Source organism: Emydura macquarii, unplaced genomic scaffold (assembly GCF_026122565.2).
Source record: "Emydura macquarii macquarii isolate MOO-44397 ecotype Brisbane River unplaced genomic scaffold, CSIRO-AGI_Emac_v2 contig_1348, whole genome shotgun sequence".
Classification (NCBI taxonomy): Eukaryota; Metazoa; Chordata; order Testudines; family Chelidae; genus Emydura; species Emydura macquarii.
In genome coordinates this window covers 22803005-22822661 of record NW_027131485.1, presented here as the reverse complement: position 1 = coordinate 22822661, position 19657 = coordinate 22803005, and the positions used below count along the sequence as shown (strand labels likewise).

Below are 19657 nucleotides of genomic sequence, written 5' to 3'. Positions count from 1 at the left end.
ACTTTTGTTTTGTGGATTGTATTTGCTGAAGGACTGACTATCCTGATCTTATCATTCACTGAGGGACAATCAATACTCATCGTTATACTTGCTTTCCACTAACCGACCTCAGTATTTCTTTTGTATGAGTGATGTACTCGAATGTTTAAACGCTTATATCTCAACTGTATCACTAAAGTGATAACCCTTCATCTGGGATATTGCAGATTATGGACTCTTTGTCTTGTATGACTTTCAAACCAAACCTTGTACTTTTGGGATAATCTAAGCATTATTCCTGGCAGTACAGAAACTCTTTCCTTCAAAAACCCTTATTTGATCATTTTATATCATTAGCTTTAATAAAAATTTTCAAATCTGGACATCATGCTTTGGACATGTTTTTGTTGCTTTCGCTTGGAAGGGCAGGAACCTGACCGTTTAGTAACTATTTATTTTGGAATATGTCTTATTGAACCTGATGAATGCATGCAGGACCATGGCAGACACAGTGTGGAGTCTGTTGGGAAGTGCAGCACCATGGCAAAGGTGGGGTGGGAGGTATGGGGCCCTAGCAGACCCTGGGTGGGACACACAGGAATGTGTCTGATGCTGGTGGGGCGTGTAGGGCCGTGACAGATGACATGTGGGCGCTATCATGCGAGGTCCACACGTGGGGTCATGGCAGACACAGTGAGGTGCAGGGGGCCAGGACAGATGGGGGTGGGATGAGCAGACCGTGTCATGTGACACGCGAGCCGGGGGGGGGGTCACACATGGGGTGATTTGTGGGAGCCGTGCGTGGAGTTCCTGGGGCCAGGGGGCTGTTCTCCACGCAGGACGGCGCAGGAGATGGTGACCCTGATTCCAGCCCTATCAACCCTGAGTGCTGCGAGCAGCCAGGCGGGCACGGAAACACACCAATTATTTGTCCTGTCCCTTTAAATCCCTTCTGCCCTCAGCCCCCATTGGCTGGTGACGTAATCAGTGTGCGCCGCCCGCGGCATTTCCCGCTCGGCGCGGCCCCGCCGCGTCTGTCTAACGCGACGGGGTCGGGAAGGACTGGGAGCGGTGGCTGTGGGGCGCCGAGGATGTAAGTAGGGGCGGCCGGGATCTGGCTCCATCGGGTCTGAGGGAGGCGTCGGGGTCCCCCGCGGTCGCCTCAGGGCCCCGAGAGGAGGGGCCTGGAGGGGACCGCGGAGGAGGAGATGGCAGATGGGGAGGGCGGGAAGGCCGAGGCCTAGTTTAAGCCGCCCCGGGGGAGAGTGGGGGAAGGGAGGCACCTTTGGAGGTTAGAGCCTGTCTGCGAATTTAGGGTGGGCCGCAGGGGCTGCTCCCGGCCTTTCTCCCAGCCCCTGCTTTCGGGGGGGCCGCTCTGCAGCTGGCCCAGGCCGCCCCTCTGGGGTTTTGCAGCGGGGACTGCGGAGGGTAGAGCAGGCAGGAGCTGTGTCCCCTCCCCTCCGGAGCGGGGCAGGCTCCAGTACTGCTCTCTTCCTCCACGTCTGCTCTGCTGCACCCTCTGCTAACCGCAGGGGCATTCGAGGAGGAGGACTCCTGTCTGTATCGATTCTGCTCGGGGCTGTGCCTTTCTATCCCTGTTTCTTAGCCTTCATCTTTAGTTCATAGTAAGGCACTGCACAGGTGCTGCTGTGGTCAATAACAAGTCTATAGGGCAGCTGGCATTGTAATTTACAGCACATTTTACCCCCAAAACGTGGTGCAAACTGAGATAGACTGAACACCAGCATTTATTTATCTAGGTACTTATGTGGTCCCTATGGCTGTAGTAGCTGAGTGCTCCTTGCATGCTAATGAATTGAACCTTACAACACTTTTCAAAGGAAACGTTATTACCATTTTCCAAACGGGGAGCTGGAGCAGAGAGAGACTGAGACTAAATGACTTGCCTAAGGTCATACAGGAAGCCTTTGACAGACTGAGTTTGCCTCACCCACCACTGAAATGTAGCTGTTTAAGGGGGTAGAGCTACAGTGCACAACTCTTAGAGCAGGAAAGTGAGACAGAGTAATGTATCAAACCAACACATTCAGTGTGACTTATGCTCAGGTGTTGCAGAAACACTCATTTGTTAGTGGAGAGATTGTCTGTAAGTAGGAAAAAAGCAGATTGCTTGCAAATGCCATCCATGCATGTATATGTTTATCTGTAGACATATACATAACTTGTTCCTGATGGAATCATTCTCCAGTGAACGCTAAGAACAACGTCTCAGCTGAATATAGGTGACAACTGGGTGAAAATGCGGGTAGTCTTATTTCGTACCCTAAAAATTCAGTCTTGTCTCATCAGAAAGACATTTTCAGTCAATTTGTTGATAGTAAATAAGCAAGACAAAGTGTGTTCTATTAAGTGAGGGTATATGTATTTCCATGGGAGGAAATGGGTTTGGAGACTGCGAACACATTTTGCACATTACAGCATTTGAACACTGCCTTGGTTTGAAAGTTTCCTTGGCTTAATACTGAAAGTATAAATTCAGTGTACTAATTTGTATGTTAACTGATATAATTCCTGTGCAAATGCATCTGAAGGAGGTGCAGCTCAATGTTAATTGTAGTGTCCTGCACTGCTAGAACAAGTGAACAGAATGAAGGCACAGATGAATGCCTCGTGCTTCACTGTTCCGTTGTCTCATTTGAACTGGGATCCAGTTGGAGGCTGCTATTAGATGAAAATATGCAGTTCTACACTGATACACTTGTGGCATCTGGTGCTAACTATTTGTGAGACATGCATGGTCTTTGTTTTCCTTCTCTGTAGCAGTAGTTAATGTTCCCAACCCTCTTCTCACTTGTGCTCCCCCCAAGTGTGACAAACAGAGGTGAAAAGCTGAAGAAGGCCAGGAGTGCAGATCTGTGTGTTACAAAGTAGTCTCTTTCAAAAAACACATTCAACTGCAATTTTAATCATAAATTAAACTGCCCCAGAAAATCAGTGTAAGGGAATTGCACATTCAAAGGACTGTATGAAATCCAGAAAACCACATGGAGTTTATTCTTATTACCAGATATTTTAAACTCTAGTTTATGTATGTGTCTAAGTATCAAACTTCATTTATTGTTAGTAGCATTACGTATCCTGTCTTATGGGCCTGCTAATGCATGGTCACTTTAAAATGCAAATAACGTCTAGTCCTGTTGCCTTCCAAATGTGTAATGAATTGACTAAGATAAGAGACGCTGTATACAGTTAACAGTCACCATTATGGTGGTCATAAAGTTGGCTCTCTAGAAAGATTCATGTATATAAATAGGCAAAAGTAAGCATAAACGAAACAGGAGCACCTAGCCACTGCTCTTAATGGCTGTTAGGTTACATACAACTAGTGTCTTTATTAAATGGTAAGCAATCCACCAATTTAGTCAAAATATAAAGATATATTAGGACACGATGTTACATATGGGATATAAGGAGCTCTTATGGATTGCACCTAAGATTGAGCTCATGACTAGTATTTTAATATGAATTAATGGGGTGTTCATTTGTGTCCTTTATTTGCATCAAGAGTACAAAGAGATCTGTAGGGATGGATGAGATCTGAGCCCAATGTAAGCCTTCCACCAAGAGAGTTACGAACAAGGTCTGTTGCAGTTACAACAATGCATCGGACTTGGTTCCTCATAGAATATAGGGTTGGAAGGGACTTCAGGAGGTCATCTAGTCCAACCCCCTGCTCATCTCAGTCCCTTCCATCTGAGGCTGGCAGAACAATGGAGGAAGTTTGCACCTGCTGAAAATAGAGGGACGGTGTGCCCTGCAGTGCTTTTGGGAAACACCCCTTTGCTGACCAACATATGTTGTGGCAGCAATTAGATCTAGAGGAAGAAGTGCTTAGTCCTCTGAGGGGAGGGTGATTGTCACAAGGCAGGTTAGGCAACACAGGTACATCTATCTGGCAGAGAAAAATTGGTGGAGAATCCATGTTTTCCCTGTCTGCCATACATCTCAGTTTGCTAATTTGTACCCTTTGTACTCTTATGAAAATGTCAGCTGACACCTTGAAGCATCCATACCAAGTCTTCAGCAGATGGAGAGTGTGTATCTCTGTGTGAGCACAGATGTTTGGCTCTAATTGGCATGTAACAATGTGAGTAACTATAGTACTCTGTGTGTACAATATGATATTGTCAATATCTCATTAGCTGACCCCCTTGTGCTGCCTTTATTGATAAGTAGGTTTGTTGGTTTTGCCAATACGTTAATTTCTTGTTTCTAAACCCTTTTATCTTGTCACTAGGCCGCTCTTTGGAGTTTATTGCACTCGATTAGGGATCGTTTCTCAGAATCAAGGAGTTAGAAGTGAGATTTGAGATAAGTGAGGCCCATCCAGTGCTGCTTGGGACGCCTCAGAAGGGAAAATGGAGTTTTCAGGAATGAAAAAGAAGAGTTTGCTAGGATTCAAAGAAAATAATAAAAAATCCAGCACTAGGTAATAATTCTGTCTGAATTTTCTAGGCCTAACCCCACTGGGGATATGTAGGATACTAGGGTCTTTCCAGTGAGGATGTGAAATTGGAAATATAGTTTTCTTCTCACAATGAGAATTTTCTTAAACTACAACTTTGATTTTCTTCTTTAAAGTCTCTCTGTAGCATAAACTTTTGTGATCTGTGTTTAGGAATTTTTAATATTTTTTTAGTGCTCTGGCCCTGCAATAATGGTTATCCTAAGTTGGTTTTTAAAGTTCAGTGTTTTGTTTTTGTTTTGTTTCAAGTGAAATAATTTCTTTTGATCTTTTGTTCTTAAAGGGCTCCCTCTCCAACCAAACGCAAAGATCGGACTGAAGACAAATCCAAGGACAGGTCAAAGGACAAAGCATCCACTAAGGAATCTAGTGAAAAGGATCGTGGTCGGGACAAAACGCGCAAAAGGCGCAGCGCTTCTACTGGTAGCAGCAGTACCAGGTAACCAGAGTTTCTCTAGTGCTTCCCAGTGACAGCCCAAGTAGTAGTGAGTTGTATTGCTGAACAGATGCTACAAATCTGAATTGTGGTTTCCCATATTATAAGACTCAGGGGGTGGGGGGCAGAAAGTGATCCTTTTGTTTAATCAATGACTATCCTTTGAGTAGAGTGGAATCTCTCCCTTAGCTGAAATAATGTTAGCTGTGAGGTTGAACTCTCATCACTTTATTTCACCAGTTCCTGTCCTGTAGTTACCTGGAGATGATATTCAGCTATCCTCTCCTCTGTGTACTCTACACTGATTTTTTTTCCCAACAGGTCCCGCTCCAGTTCCACTTCCAGTTCAGGGTCCAGCTCCAGCACTGGTTCCAGCAGTGGCTCCAGTTCCTCCTCTGCATCAAGCCGCTCTGGGAGCTCCAGCACCTCTCGTAGCTCCAGTTCCAGCAGTTCCTCTGGATCCCCAAGCCCATCTCGACGTAGACATGACAACAGGAGACGTTCCCGCTCCAAGTGAGTTTGATTCATCCACTTAAAATGATCAGGTGGTTGGGAAGTTGCTAGAGAGTGAGAAGGCTTGTGAATAGAGCAATAATCTATTTGTTTAAAAATAAGTTGTCTGTTTTATCTATATCAGAGACATAATCTAGCTATTGGTTGAGTCCCATGGATGCCACCTGCACTTGCAGCCTAACCACATGTTCTTCAGGAACATTCTAAAGTAAGGATGTAAAAATTCAGTTAATGAGCAATTGGCTTAAGTTAGAACATTTAAATGCTCTGAGCTCCTTCCACTGTGAAGTTCAGTTGGGGAGAAGGGAAGCTAAGCAGAACCATATGGGTTTGGCTCTTGGAGGGGAGACCAAAAGTCGTGTAGGTCAGCCTGTTAGGTGTTTGCTGATTTACTGCTATGACCTGCTACCTTTGTAAGCTTAAATAATGACACACATTGCATTCCAGCTTTATAAATAGTTTTAATTGTTTAAAAGTGAAAATTAAATAATTAAGAATGGGGGAGTTAATGTGTTGATGACTGGGGGAGTTATTGACTGGTGATTTGTGTTAATGACTGAGTTACTCAGTTAATGAATGAGTAACTCAGTTAATGACTGAACCAAGCAGTTCCTCCCCACAGCACAGGATCTCCAGCTGTTGCAGCTGGGCTGCTTGAGCTCTCCAGGATGAGCTAGCCCAGGGATCCTCTGCACAGGCTGGCTGAGCTGCCGAGGGGCGGGAGCCAACCCAGCTGCCCCCTCTGCCCCCCCCCCCAAAACCCTGGTTGAGCAGCCACTGCATTTGAAGCGGGGGACGAGCCAGCCCAACGGTCCTCCTCCCCCTGCAGATGCTGGCTGAGCAGCTCCCTAAGATGGGCGGTTGGCACTCTCTGGGGGGAGCCTTCCCCCCTCCCGCTAAGTCTCACGGTTTAAATGTTTATCCTGTTACATGCCTAGTTTAAAGATCTCATTAATTCATAACTGGCTCTCACATATACCACACACAGAAAAAAATCACCTGTCTAAAATGTGTCCATGCCTGATTATTTGGGATCTATGTTAGGCTGGTCATATAAGACTATTTCTCTATGTACTCGGACTTGTAGCCAGAGCCAGGGGAGCAATGCAGAGAGAAACTGGTGGAAAAATTGTGAGGAATCATGTTTTTCTTTAAGATAGAAATTGAACTGAGTAGAATCTGCTTCTTTGTTTCTCTAAAATTCTTCACTTTTTCACTTCACATGAAACTAGTGATATTAATAAAGTCAAAATCATAGGTACCAGAGATGGAGACCTATGAAGTCATCTAGTTCAGTTCCTTCTGAGTACAGAACTGTTCCCCCCACTCCCCTGAATAAAAGAAGTGTCTGTATTAGATAATTGTTTGGAGACAGTTTGGTTCTTTCCCCCCACAAAGGTGCTATGCAGGAAAAATGCTTCATTTATTCATGTAGATGTGGGGGTTAGAAAGCGTTGGAAACAAATCTTAAGTATGAAAGTTTGGGGTCTGTAAAGAAGGCCTCATGTCTGCCAGGTACTCTGCCTCTCCCACTCAGTCTAGTTTAATCAATACAGTATTCTTTTGATGGCTTATTAATATTTATCTTGTGCTGGCCTCATATCTTATTGTTTATTTGTATTGTTATAGTGCAGAAGGCTCCAAACAGTGATGAGGGTCCCATTGTGTTACATACACATACAGTGGCTATCAAAAGTTATGGTTCCTGCTTAAAGCGCTTACAGTCCTGGCTTTGATCCTCCAAATGGGAATAATCACAATAGCTAAATTAATCTTGTGTAAGTGTTTGCAGGATTGAGATGTAAGCAATTTTCAGCGTGTTGCCGATCTTTACAGTGACAATGAGTCATTGCAGAAGTTGAAACAGCTGGCTTTCCACATTAACAAGTTAAGGCAGTGGTTCTCAACCTTTCCAGAATACTGTACCCCCTTTAGGAGTCTGATTTGTCTTGTGTATCCCAAGTTTCACTTTACTTAAAAACAACTTGTTTACAGAATCAGACATAAAAATACAAAAGTGTCACAGCACACTGTTACTGAAATATTGCTTATTTTCTCATTTTTACCATGTAATTTACTTACATTTCAGTGTAGAGTATATAGAGCAGTATGAACAAATTACTGTATGAAATTTTAGTTTGTACTGACTTCGCTAGTGCTCCAAATATCTAGGTGAGTTGATATACCCCCTGGAAGATCTCTGTTTACCCCCAGGGATATAGGTACCCCTGGTTGAGAACCATTGGGTTAGGCTTTTGATGCCAGGAAAGGTTGGGGAGGTATTCTGGATTTTGGTATCCAGGATGCACTGGAGGCTTTTGGTAGTAGATAGAGAGTGCACCTTTTTCCCCAGTCTCTTCTGGGCAGACATTCCTTTAAATTCTGGGGGTGAGATGGGATTAGAATTCATCATCCCCAGCCTGGCACACCTTGATAGCAAGTAGGTGCCAGCTGCACCCTGTCAATACCCCCAAGAATGATAGATTTATTAGCCTGCTATTTCTGCTAAAATTTTTAGCAATGAAATAGCTATTGTTGAAATTTTAATTTGTCAGACTTCAGAGCCAACATTCCAATGAAATGATTGGGAACTGATCACTTTTATCTGGTTTTTCAGACTTAACACACACCTAAACCTGTCTGTGATTGCTGCTAAAATTGTGTGGAAATGGTTGTAATGAAGGGGTTTATGATTGCTGGCTGGGTAGTGACATTCCTTGGTAAACTTGCTTCATGATTCAGTGGTCTTCCGTCCTAATAATGTGTCCATAGCCAGAAAGCCACCAAAACCAAATCCCTGTTGATGGAAGTGGTTGGTGGGTTTGACTATGAACCCAGTTAATGTCTGAGAACTCACAGTACATGCGCTCTAGACCCCGATGACAGGTCCTCCAGCAAAACCAGAGAGAAACAGACTTGGCATCTGGCATTTCTAAATTAAAAAACAAGCAAAAATCCTTTAAACTCTCCACTCCTGCAGATTTTCAGATCTATTCATTATAAAGAAGCAAAACAAGATCTAAGCCCAACTCAATCCTTTGTATGTCATCTTTATGTGTTATGGGGATTGGCCTCTGTTGTTGGCTTGTATATTACCAGGAGATTTGATAGTTCTGTAATACTCAACTCAGGTCTAAGCCACCGAAGAGAGATGAAAAAGAGCGGAAGAGACGGAGTCCATCACCCAGACCTACCAAAGTGCATGTTGGGAGACTCACCAGAAATGTGACCAAGGTAATGGCCTGTCCCTCTTTAGCCTTGAGTTATCACATCTTGGGGAGAGTGACAGGTTTTTAAATAGAAACAGTTTGTTACTAGGCTGCAGTCAAGTGTCACTGTACTGGAAGTTCTTACATTATCCGTATGCAAGGTTGAGGTGCATTGGCAGACGTGTGTGTGGGGTGGGAATTTGCATGGCAACTGATCATATACTTGGCTTAAGCCAAGAACAATCAATCCATGCCAGGGTATGGTTCTCAGAAAGACCTGTATGCCATTTCCCAGATCTAGTGCCCTGTGCTCTCAAGCATGGGACTTGGATTTAAATGCTGTACTTGGTTTCCTGCTTCTCTAGTGGGGTGTTGTGTAGCTTACATTTGTCTTGGTTTGAAGATGAAGAGCAGCTGATCACTTTGTTGAAAAATAACTGGAGGCCAGCTGAGAATGTCATCAATGGATCTGCAGGGAGTGGTGCTTAGTTCAGTCCTCCTTGTTAGATGATGGTTCCGGTGAGGTGTGAAGCCTTTGTAGAGGGAACATGTAACTACATGATGCTATATAAATGATCCTTTATGTAAAAGAAAGAAAATACATCTGTGTGGGCATGAGTGTTTGACCCTAGACAGAGAGCCCCTCTCCTTGCCATCTCCCACATAAACTTCTGATTTCATTACCTTTCATCCCTGACCAGTTCATCACAGCCTAGATTCTCTGGCCTTTTTTGAGGAAGGTAGTCAGTAGACATCTATCTGGGGCTTGGGAATCTTGTGGAAGAAACTGTGAATAGGCAGCAATAGGGGGCTGGTGGGAATTCAAACTATATCTAGATCAGTGTTTCTTAACCTGGGGTTTTAGAGGGGTCGCAAGTGCAGAGCTGGTATTGGGGGTGGCAAGAAAGGCAATTGCCTGGAGCCACAGGGGCGCCATGAAACTAAGTTACATGCCTCAGCCCCGTGGGGGTGGGACTCAGGCTTCAGGGGTACAGTAGTTTGGAAAGGTTAAGAACCACTGATCTAGATCCAGCTAATAAGATTGGTTTTCCTTGAGGTTGGTATTGGTTTTTGACCTTGTATTGGGTATGCCTCCAATTCAGCTTTTCTGAGCAATACCAGTTGTTAAAGTGGGAATTGGCACTGTCCTTAAGCATCACTATTTCTCTCCAGGATCACATCATGGAAATATTTTCCACTTATGGGAAGATTAAAATGATTGACATGCCAGTCGACAGGCTAAATCCACATCTCTCCAAGGGCTATGCCTATGTGGAGTTTGAGAATCCAGATGATGCTGAGAAGGCACTAAAGCACATGGATGGAGGTAGGTATATTGTGCAAGGAAACCAGCAGGGCCAATAGAAATCCATGGAGGATGTGAGTTAAAAGGAGCAGTGTCCCTGAGTTGCCAGTGATTTCTACAATCCCACTTGCTTAATTTTTTCCCAGATGTCTTTCCTTCCTCTGTTGCTGGGCGACAGACTCACACAAACAAGGGAAACTGACCATACAGGGGAAACAGCCAAACTGACCTTACATAAAGCACTGTCCCAAAAAGTAAAATGATGCCCCCTGCAAAAAAAAACCTCTTATCTTTGTTAAATCAATGTTGATGTCGTCAGAATAGTAGGTTCTAAACCTTTCATACTTTTAGGCAGAAGTGATTTTTAAGTTGACTGTCTGAATTGCTCAAGGTGACACAGTGAGTCAGTGGCAAAGTAGGGGAGAGAATCTAGACCTCTTGATTCTTGCTTTAACCACTGTGCCATGAATGCTCCAAACAGCAGCCTTGAGAGGATTGAAGTATGTAGCTGGAGTGCAGTAGTGCTGTATGTAGCGCACTGGTGCTGGAAATTTTTAGCAAATTCTTTCTAACTCTAAACAGGACAAATTGATGGTCAGGAAATCACTGCCACAGCTGTACTGGCACCTCGGCCTAGATTGCCTCCCAGGCGCTTTAGCCCACCAAGGAGGATGCTGCCACCACCACCAATGTGGCGTAGGTCGCCACCTCGCATGAGGAGAAGGTGAGCCATATTTTATGAAGTGCTGTAGAAGTGTGTAAGCAAAACAGGGCTGTGATCATGTTTAATTCCTGGAACCAAGCATCTTGTCTGCCACAGATTTCATCATTTGTAACTTTGCCTCCCCGGGCTTGATTTCAGCCAACCTGTTAAACTTGGAGACTGAGCATCTCCACTCCTGGTTTAGTAAACACAGATTCTTAAAGATCTATTAGAAGCTGCTGTCACCACTATGGGACGTGATGCGGGATCTTTACTGGATCCTGCCCAGAACAGCTTCGGAGGTTTTGAGACACCTTTTTTCTTTATACACTGTGGCCGATGGCCAGCTCCCCTCTAGTGGATCCCGTGCTTTGCTCCTGTTGGGGCCAGGAAAGTGCCCGTCACCCTGTCTTCCCTGGGGAAGGGGGGTAGGGACCCGGGCCCACCCGCTCCTCCGGGTCCCAGCCCAGGGGCCCTATGAACCGCAGCGGTATACTGCTGGCTCACTATTGTTTGAGCTGCAGCCTCTTCCCCTGGGCTACTTTCCCCCCTCAGTCCTTCTGGCCTCTCAGGCCCTATGTTCTTGCTGCCCCTTGCTGGGCTCAGTGCCTCCTTTCGGGGTTTCTCCGCTCTCCCACACTCTGCTACTTCGGTCTGCTACTTCGCCTTGCCTCGCTCCACACAGCGCAATACCTCTGCTCCTTCCAACTTGTGCACTGTGTGTTTGGGGCGGAGCCCTTTTATGGAGCACCTGGCTGATCACTAATTGGCCTCAGCTGGCTCCTAATTGCCCCCTCATGACTCCAATTAGGCTACAGGGAATAAAGCCCTGATCATCCTGGGGCTGATATACCTCCCTTCGTGTATTCTCCTGCTACCCTCTGCCCTTGATATATCACACATCCCCCCCCCTGCTCAACACCATGGGGTTGGGCTACGTGGGACGAAAGGCAGTGCCGGCGGGACAGGGCGTCAGCGTTGCCATGCTGGCATCTGGCCCTATGCTGCACCCGAAAGTTGTAAGGCTGCAAGGAGAGGAACCAGCGGGTCACTCGTGCGTGGAGTGTCTGTCAGGAGGGTCGTTTCTCGGGCGGTCAGGCAGGCTTCCTGGTCTTGCCAGGGTTTCAGCAGGTTGACATGATATAGCTGTATCGGCTTCCGGCGGTCTGGTTGCCTCACTTTATAGTTCAGGTCTCCGAAAGCTTCCACGACTTCGTAGGGACCCTGCCAACTAGCCAGGAGCTTACTTTCCGCCGTTGGCACCAGCACCATCACCCGGTCTCCAGGCTGAAACTTCCGTGCCTTAGCCCATCGATTATAGTAGGTTCGCTGGGCCTCCTGGGCTCTTTCCAGGTGGTCCCTCACAATGGGAGTCACCCAGGCGATCCGCTCTCTCATCTGGGTCACATGCTCGATGACGTTTCTCCCTGCATTGAGCTGCTCCTCCCAGTCCTCCTTGGCTATGTCTAATATGCCCCGGGGGTGGCGACCATATAATAGTTCGAAGGGGGAGAACCCAGTGGATGCCTGAGGGACCTCCCGTACTGCAAACATCAGGTAGGGTAACAGGGCATCCCAATCTTTCCCATCCTGTGCCACTACCTTCCTTATCATGCTCTTGAGGGTGCGGTTGAACCTCTCGACCAGGCCATCCGTTTGTGGATGATATACTGAGGTCCGCAGGGCCTGGATATGGAGCAGGGTACAAAGGTCCTTCATTAATCGGGACATAAAAGGGGTCCCCTGGTCCGTCAATTTCCTTGGGGAGGCCCACCCTAGCGAAGACCTGGAGTAGTTCTTTTGCAGTCGCTTTTGAGGTGGGGTTCCTTAATGGAATGGCCTCCGGGTACCGCGTGGCATAGTCCAGAATGACGAGTACGTTTCGATGGCCCCGTGCAGATCGCTCTAGTGGTCCCACCAGGTCCATAGCGATTCTCTCAAACGGCACCTCGATGATGGGTAGGGGCACTAATGGTGCTCGCAAGTGAGGCCAGGGGCTGTGCAGCTGGCACTCCGGGCAGGAGAGGCAGTACCTTTGGACCTCCGCCCGTATTCCTGGCCAGTAGAACCTCCTCAAAATTCGGTCCAGGGTCTGGTCTACTCCTAAGTGCCCCCCGAATAAATGACTGTGAGCCAGCTCCAACACTGCCCTGATGTGTTTTCGTGGCACCAAGAGCTGTTGCACCTCCTCCCCCGGTATCAGTGCCACACGGTACAGCAGATCGCGCCTCAGGACATAGTATGGTCCAGGGCCCTTAGTCCGGCCCTCTACGGGCACGCCATCTATTTCTACTACCTCCTCCATCACGTTTGTGTAGAGGGGGTTATTGGCCTGGTCTTGCCCAAAATTACCCCGCAGGGGACCTATCTGACCCTCCTCAAGGGGCTCTACCTCCGCTTCCTCCCCTGGCCTGCTTCGGCTGGTACTGGGACTTGCCCCTGAGTCCTCGCTAGCTTGAGCAGTCCCCTGGCCTGCCGAACGGGTTTTCCTACTGGCTAGGGCAGCTTTCTGGGTGCCAGCTAGTATCTGGGTCCCCAATTCTTTAGCTGCCCTCCTTTCCCGCCAGGACTTCCGGGGTCTTCCGGAGGAAGCAAATATTTCTGGAGAAAATTCGGCAAAAGCGGGGGAAGGGCTGACTGACTGTTTCCTGGTCTCCGCCAGGGGTTGGCTATCCACCCCGGACTCTACTAGGGGGGAGTAGGTTCTCGAACCCAGGGAAATCTCTTCCTATCAGGACCGGGTAGGGGAGCTTAGGGACTACCCCTGCTGTCACCCGGCTAGTATTCCCCTGGATCTCAATCTTCACTGGGATTGAAGGATAGAAATTCACAGTCCTGTGCACGCAGGTTATCCCGGTGTGCCTGGCCCGGGTCAGCTGGTCGTACCCCACCAGCTTCCCGGAGACCAGCGTAACTGCACTCCCCGAATCTACCAGGGCCATGGTCTTGATGCCATTCATCTTTACTGGCCTGGTGTACCCATGGGGGGCCTCTATGACCCCTACCAGGCCGATGAGACTGCAGCACCCCCCGGGACCTCCCAGATTGCACTGCATGGGTTCTTCCCCATTGGGGCACTGGGCTGCTATGTGGCCTAGTTCCACACACCCATAGCACCGGTATGACCGGTGGCCCCCCTCTGTCCTGGGCTATTTGGTCGGGCATCTCTGTGCTCGCCCCCTATGCTTCCCAACCCCCTTTGGTCCTCGGGCTGCTCCTCAATGTCCCGGCGCCCGGGTCCCATCTTCTTGGGCCTCCCGATAGTCCCGGAACCAGAGCTAGGGCCCGGCCTCTGGGCCCGCCATGTCTTCTCCCGGGGCGTCAGGGATAGCTCACGGGCTGCCAGCTGTCTTTCGACCAATGTGATCAGTTCGTCACAGGTGGAAGGGTCATTCTGGCCCACCCAGGCTCGGAGGTCTGGCGGTAACCCCCTCGTGTACCGGTCCAGTACTAGGAGCTCCACTATCTCCTCTGTGCGGAGATCTTCGGGGCGCAGCCACTTCCGAGCCAGGTGGATCAAGTCAAACAGCTGGGACCGGGGTGGCTTGTCCTCCTGATGCCGCCACTCATGGTACCTCTTGGCTCGCGTTGCCACCGTTACCCCAGATCGGGCCAGGATTTCAGCCTTGAGCTGGGTGTAGTCTGCAGCGGCTTCCGCCGCCATGTCGTAATAGGCCTTCTGGGCCTCTCCCCCTAGGAACGGGGCAAGGATGCTGGCCCACTGACCTCGCAGCCAGGCCTCCCGCAGGGCAGTTCTCTCAAATGCGAGAAAATATGCCTCTACATCATCCTCCCGGGTCATTTTCTGTAGGTAGTGGCTGGCCCGTATGGTCCGCCCCCCATCATGGCTGGCACCTCGCTCCACGAGTACCTTCAGCTGGCCTACCACTTCCTGGAGTAGGGCCCGGTCCTGGGCAGCCTGGTTCATTAGCAGGCGGTTGGTTTCCTGTTGTAACTGTGCGGCCTCCCGCTGGGCCGCTGCCTGGACCTGGGTGGCTTCCTGTTGGGTCGCTGTGGCTTGGACCAGGGCCTTCACCACATCCTCCATCTTGGTAGTGGGGTGGGTTGGGACCCACCTGGTTCAACCCCACTGCACGATAGATCCCACTTCTGACACCACGTGTGGCCGATGGCCGGCTCCCCTCTAGTGGATCCCGTGCTTTGCTCCTGTTGGGGCCAGGAAAGTGCCCGTCACCCTGTCTTCCCTGGGGAAGGGGGGTAGGGACCCGGGCCCACCCGCTCCTCCGGGTCCCAGCCCAGGGGCCCTATGAACCGCAGCGGTATACTGCTGGCTCACTATTGTTTGAGCTGCAGCCTCTTCCCCTGGGCTACTTTCCCCCTCAGTCCTTCTGGCCTCTCAGGCCCTATGTTCTTGCTGCCCCTTGCTGGGCTCAGTGCCTCCTTTTGGGGTTTCTCCGCTCTCCCACACTCTGCTACTTCGGTCTGCTACTTCGCCTTGCCTCGCTCCACACAGCGCAATACCTCTGCTCCTTCCAACTTGTGCACTGTGTGTTTGGGGCGGAGCCCTTTTATGGAGCACCTGGCTGATCACTAATTGGCCTCAGCTGGCTCCTAATTGCCCCCTCATGACTCCAATTAGGCTACAGGGAATAAAGCCCTGATCATCCTGGGGCTGATATACCTCCCTTCGTGTATTCTCCTGCTACCCTCTGCCCTTGATATATCACAACACTAAGGACTAAAACTTAGATTGACATAGCTATATTGCTCAGGGTTATGAAGAATGTCATGCCCTGTGTGACATAGCTATGTCAACCTAACCCCCAGGGGAGATGCAGCTAGGTTGACAGAATTCTTCTGTTGACCTCGCTACCGCTTCGGAAAAAACTCTTCTACTGATGTAGGAAGTTTCTGTGCTGAAAGTGTGTGGTAGTTGTGCTGTTGTAGTGTAGACATACCCTAGACCTCAGTCAAAATGATATAAGATCCATGGTATATCCGTCATCCACCAAACACTGTTTATTAATATCCTTCAGAAGGTTTGCTCTTGTATTTTCCCTCCTTCATTTAGTCTCTGTCCTTCCCTAATTTTTGTACCAGGTTAGTTCATCTGATTTGTATAACCCTCTTGGGCCTTGTTAAGACAATATGGTTGAAACCATGCAGTCAACATTCTGTTAAACATAGTGATGGCTACTACACTTTTGACAATAGTGTTGACCAAACTTTTAAGCTTGACTATCTGTTTCTTTATAGTTGGGATTCTTGAGAGTCATATTCTATAAACACTTTATCTGCATCTCAAAGTCAGCTTTCTGTGTTTTGGCAATGGGAGAAAAGACATACATAGCAGACTAAGGAGAATCTGATGTATGATTAATTTGAGTTAACTTTATGGCTATCTCCATTTCTTTCCAACATGTTGGAAATCCCTTATGCATTATGGTATAAAGTTTGACGCTAACTTAAATGGTCCCTCACTGTTTTTAACTGTATAGCCTTATATCTGCTGTATATAAACAAGACAGACTGAAACTCTGTAGGAAGTGCTCTTTGATATTTAAGAGATACCAGCTGCTAGTGGCTGTCATTTTGAGCTCCTAGCACAGCTGCATTTTGGAATGTCTGATTATTTACTTACCAACAATTAGGTTTTAGTGAATCCTCAGAATAAAAATCCTTTCTTCTTGACTTTAAGTTCATGGTATCTTCTTGTTTTGTGCTTCCCATTAATGCAAATACAGGTCCTATGGAATCAGTTAAGATTATTGGCTTCTGCTTGTAGTCTAGGCTCTGTCCTTCTTTCTATTTAAGGGAGAATTCCCTGAAGTTGCAGTGTGACAAACTTGGCTTGTTTTTGTTTAACACTCTGGGCCAGAAGGGCTGAACGGCTGTTGGTAGTATTGGCACTGGAGTACCTGTCTCCCTGGATTTCCAGGTTCAATGCCAGTAGGGTCAACTTAACTTTGTTCTTCTGTGGAGTATACATTGAGTATAGTGGTCTTTACTTGGTTGGTGCCGTGGACTCAGAGCGGCCTGAAAGGCCTTAGCTTTAGGAGTGTGGGTCTCTGGAAGCAGAGGAATTGCCTCAACCGAGGGTGACCGAACAAGAATTCAAACAGGGCTTTAGCTGAAGCAATATAACTCATTTATTTTTAGTCAGTAATATTAGATAAAGTGCATAAATGTAGATAATACAAACATGAAACCAAAGAAAGATACAAAGGCCTAGTATTTTCCTATGCATGCATTCATTCCTTACTGTGCACAATCCTACTTTTAGTCATTTTATGTTTGCAGACAGATGGTCGTTTGCAAACTCCCAATTATTCCAGAGTTTGCAGACAGATGGTCGCTTGTAAACTCTTAGCTATTTCAATATTTACAGACAGGTGGTCGTTTATAAATCCTTCGCTATCTTAAAGCAAGTGTACTCTCATACATTACCAAAAAAAAGTGCTTCTGTTCCTAAGCCCCTTGGGCCAAGTCAACTCTAAGTAGTATAGCAGTCCCTTGGATGCTGTTGGTTCATAGAAGGGCTCAGTCCAGCTACCGAGGATCCCAGCAAGCTGCAGTCCAAAGTGCAACTGATTTTTGGGGGTTTAAATAACCTCAAGCTGACCAAGGTGACAACTTCACTTGTCAGCTTAATTAATAAATTGTAACAAGTTTACTTGTCACTTTAAACTGACCAAACTGACAAGTTGTCACTTGCCTCAGCATGTGACATAATTCAGTAACATTTCTGATCAATTTGTTCTTGCACATGTTGTCACCCCATGTGACATAATTTAGCAACATTAAATTTCTAGTTGTCACTCCAGCCAGATGTGGTCAGCATTCGTTCTCCTGTCTGCCCTCTATCTGTGCTGTGCTAGCGTCCTGACAGCCCTTATTAGGTCCTTTCAGCCCTTTTTCCAAACTCTAAACTTTTCTATTCTATCTTAGAACAGTTCCAGAGGGGTAGCTGTGTTAGTCTGTATACAGCAAAAACAACGAGAGTTCTGTGGCACTTAAAAGACTAACAAATTTATTTTTTGTAGGCATAAGATTTCATGAGACTCAGCTCACTTCGTCAGATGCAGAGGTAGAATGATGCAGTCAATAGGAAACACAGATATACAAGTGCATAGAGAACAATGGGGGAAGTGGATGAAAGTCTGGTACTTGAGGGCTAATGACAGTCATTGAGTAGGAGGTGAGAATGGGTGAGCAAAGCAATTACCTTTTGAAATGAGAGAGCCATTCCAATGTTATTTTTTAACTTAAATCCTATCAGACTAAATATTGTACCTTTTTATAATTCCAATGGGTCTCTTATTACAAGAGGTAATTGCTTTGCTCACCTCCTACTCAATGATTATCATTAGCCCTCAAGTGGCTTTCATCCACCTCCCCCATTGTTCTCTATGCACTTGTATATCTGTTTCTTATTTACTGTATCATTCTACCTCTGCATCTGATGAAGTGAGCTGAGTCTCACGAAAACTTATGCCTACAAAAATTAAATTTGTTAGTCTTTAAAGTGTCACAGAACTCTCGTTGTTTTTATTCTATCTTAAAGCACAAATCCATTAACTATTCTTTTCATATTCTATGGGTGCATGGTCTTTCAGGTGAGAATTTAAAAGCCCAATGTCCAGTTTTTTCTCTGGGTAACAGGTGGCTTGCCATGATATCCTTGGTCAAAATATTCCTTCTCGCTGAGTTGTGTGCTGTTCATCTGCCTCTTTCCACTCCAGAGATGGATGCATTTCACTGGAGCGCTTTGTAGAAAGTGTTTTGGGATCCTTCTGGATAAAAGCTGCAAGGTAAGTGTTAAATCATTTAAACCTGTTGTCCTTGTCTCCTAATGAAGCTTTTCTCCTCCTTCCTCTGGCAGGTCCAGGTCTCCAAGACGCAGATCCCCTGTTCGCCGACGGTCAAGATCCAGGTCTCCAGGCCGAAGACGTCATCGCAGCCGCTCCAGCTCAAACTCTTCACGATAAAGCAAAAGACTGGACAGCTTTTTATTTTTTTAACTTAAATCCCATCAGACTAAATATTGTATCTTTTTATAATGGGCATGGGTAAGGGGAAGTGAGAAGTTGAAACCTGGCAGTGATGACAAACTAAAAGGAGGGTTTCCTGGCCAGTCGGCAATCTGTGCCCTGCAGCGTCTAGATTCCAGTCATTGAACGTAAATGTTTTAAAAGTAGCTTTGGTCTGAAGGCTGAAAATGTGGCATATTGTTTGCCAGACAAAGTACCAATAGCCTCTGCCCCTCCACTCAGTAGGCTGCTGCTTCGTGATTGTCAAAGGCTTAGCATGTCATGGAGAAAAAGCCAAGTACTGACTTATTTTGGGACCCGTATGTAATAAGAGAATGGGGTGGAAGGGTTATATCCACCTCAAGGTTCCAGTGCAGATATTCAGAACTGGTGATGCCCAAACTTAAATATTGAGTTGTCATTCTGCTCCCATGTCCTGAATAGTGAGATCATAAATTTCTGTCTGCACAAAGAGGCAGGGTGCTGGAGATTAAACTCTTAGGCGACATTAATTATGATGGTTTTTGGCCAGTCCCACCGTGAGTCATCCACTGCATGTTAGAAACAGGCCAGGAATGAAAAGGTCTATTTTGTAACTGCCCTCTTTAGGGATCCCCTTGCCCTTCCTGAAGGATTTTGGTACAAATTTCACACACAACTCCCCGTCAAATGGTGTAAATGCTTCCGCTTTTAGAAAACACCACAAACTGGCCACAAAATATCAAAACCCCACCTTGCAGCAATGAAGAGAGGGGATGGTTTGAGTCTGACGCTCTTTGGATTAATTTGGGTAATGTTGAAAAAGGCAAGTAATTTACCGCCTATTGTTGTACAGTCAATCTATAAAGTTTGTGGGTTGTTGGGTTTTTGTTTTTTTTTTTTTAACTGTGTAGCACCTAGGTCATGTTGTGTTTTCACTTGTTTAGAATGACCATATTGAATAAACCAGAAGGTTTGGATTAAAGAATGTGCATTGGTTCCTTTCCTTTACCGTTAGCCTCCCCTGTACATTGTGTCTAGAGGCAGTGAATAGA

General features: G+C 46.7%; 1 protein-coding gene across 4 annotated transcripts; it reads left to right on the top strand.

Moving 5' to 3' along the window:
- The first annotated feature begins 952 nt into the window (after positions 1 to 952).
- On the top strand, positions 953 to 19590 carry RNPS1 (RNA binding protein with serine rich domain 1). Of its 4 annotated transcripts, XM_067551431.1 has the most exons (9): positions 1054 to 1072; positions 3991 to 4087; positions 4238 to 4429; positions 4749 to 4904; positions 5223 to 5414; positions 8546 to 8648; positions 9797 to 9950; positions 10512 to 10653; positions 18476 to 19590. In XM_067551431.1, the coding sequence occupies exons 3-9, from the start codon at positions 4359 to 4361 to the stop codon at positions 18579 to 18581; spliced, it is 924 nt and encodes a 307-aa protein (XP_067407532.1). In that variant the 5' UTR covers positions 1054 to 1072; positions 3991 to 4087; positions 4238 to 4358; the 3' UTR covers positions 18582 to 19590. The 4 variants fall into 4 exon arrangements, with proteins under 4 accessions (XP_067407531.1, XP_067407535.1, XP_067407532.1 ...); XM_067551430.1 differs by lacking the exon at positions 3991 to 4087 and having other exon boundaries at positions 953 to 1072; XM_067551434.1 differs by lacking the exons at positions 3991 to 4087; positions 4238 to 4429 and having other exon boundaries at positions 1031 to 1072.
- Positions 19591 to 19657: the final 67 nt, after the last annotated feature.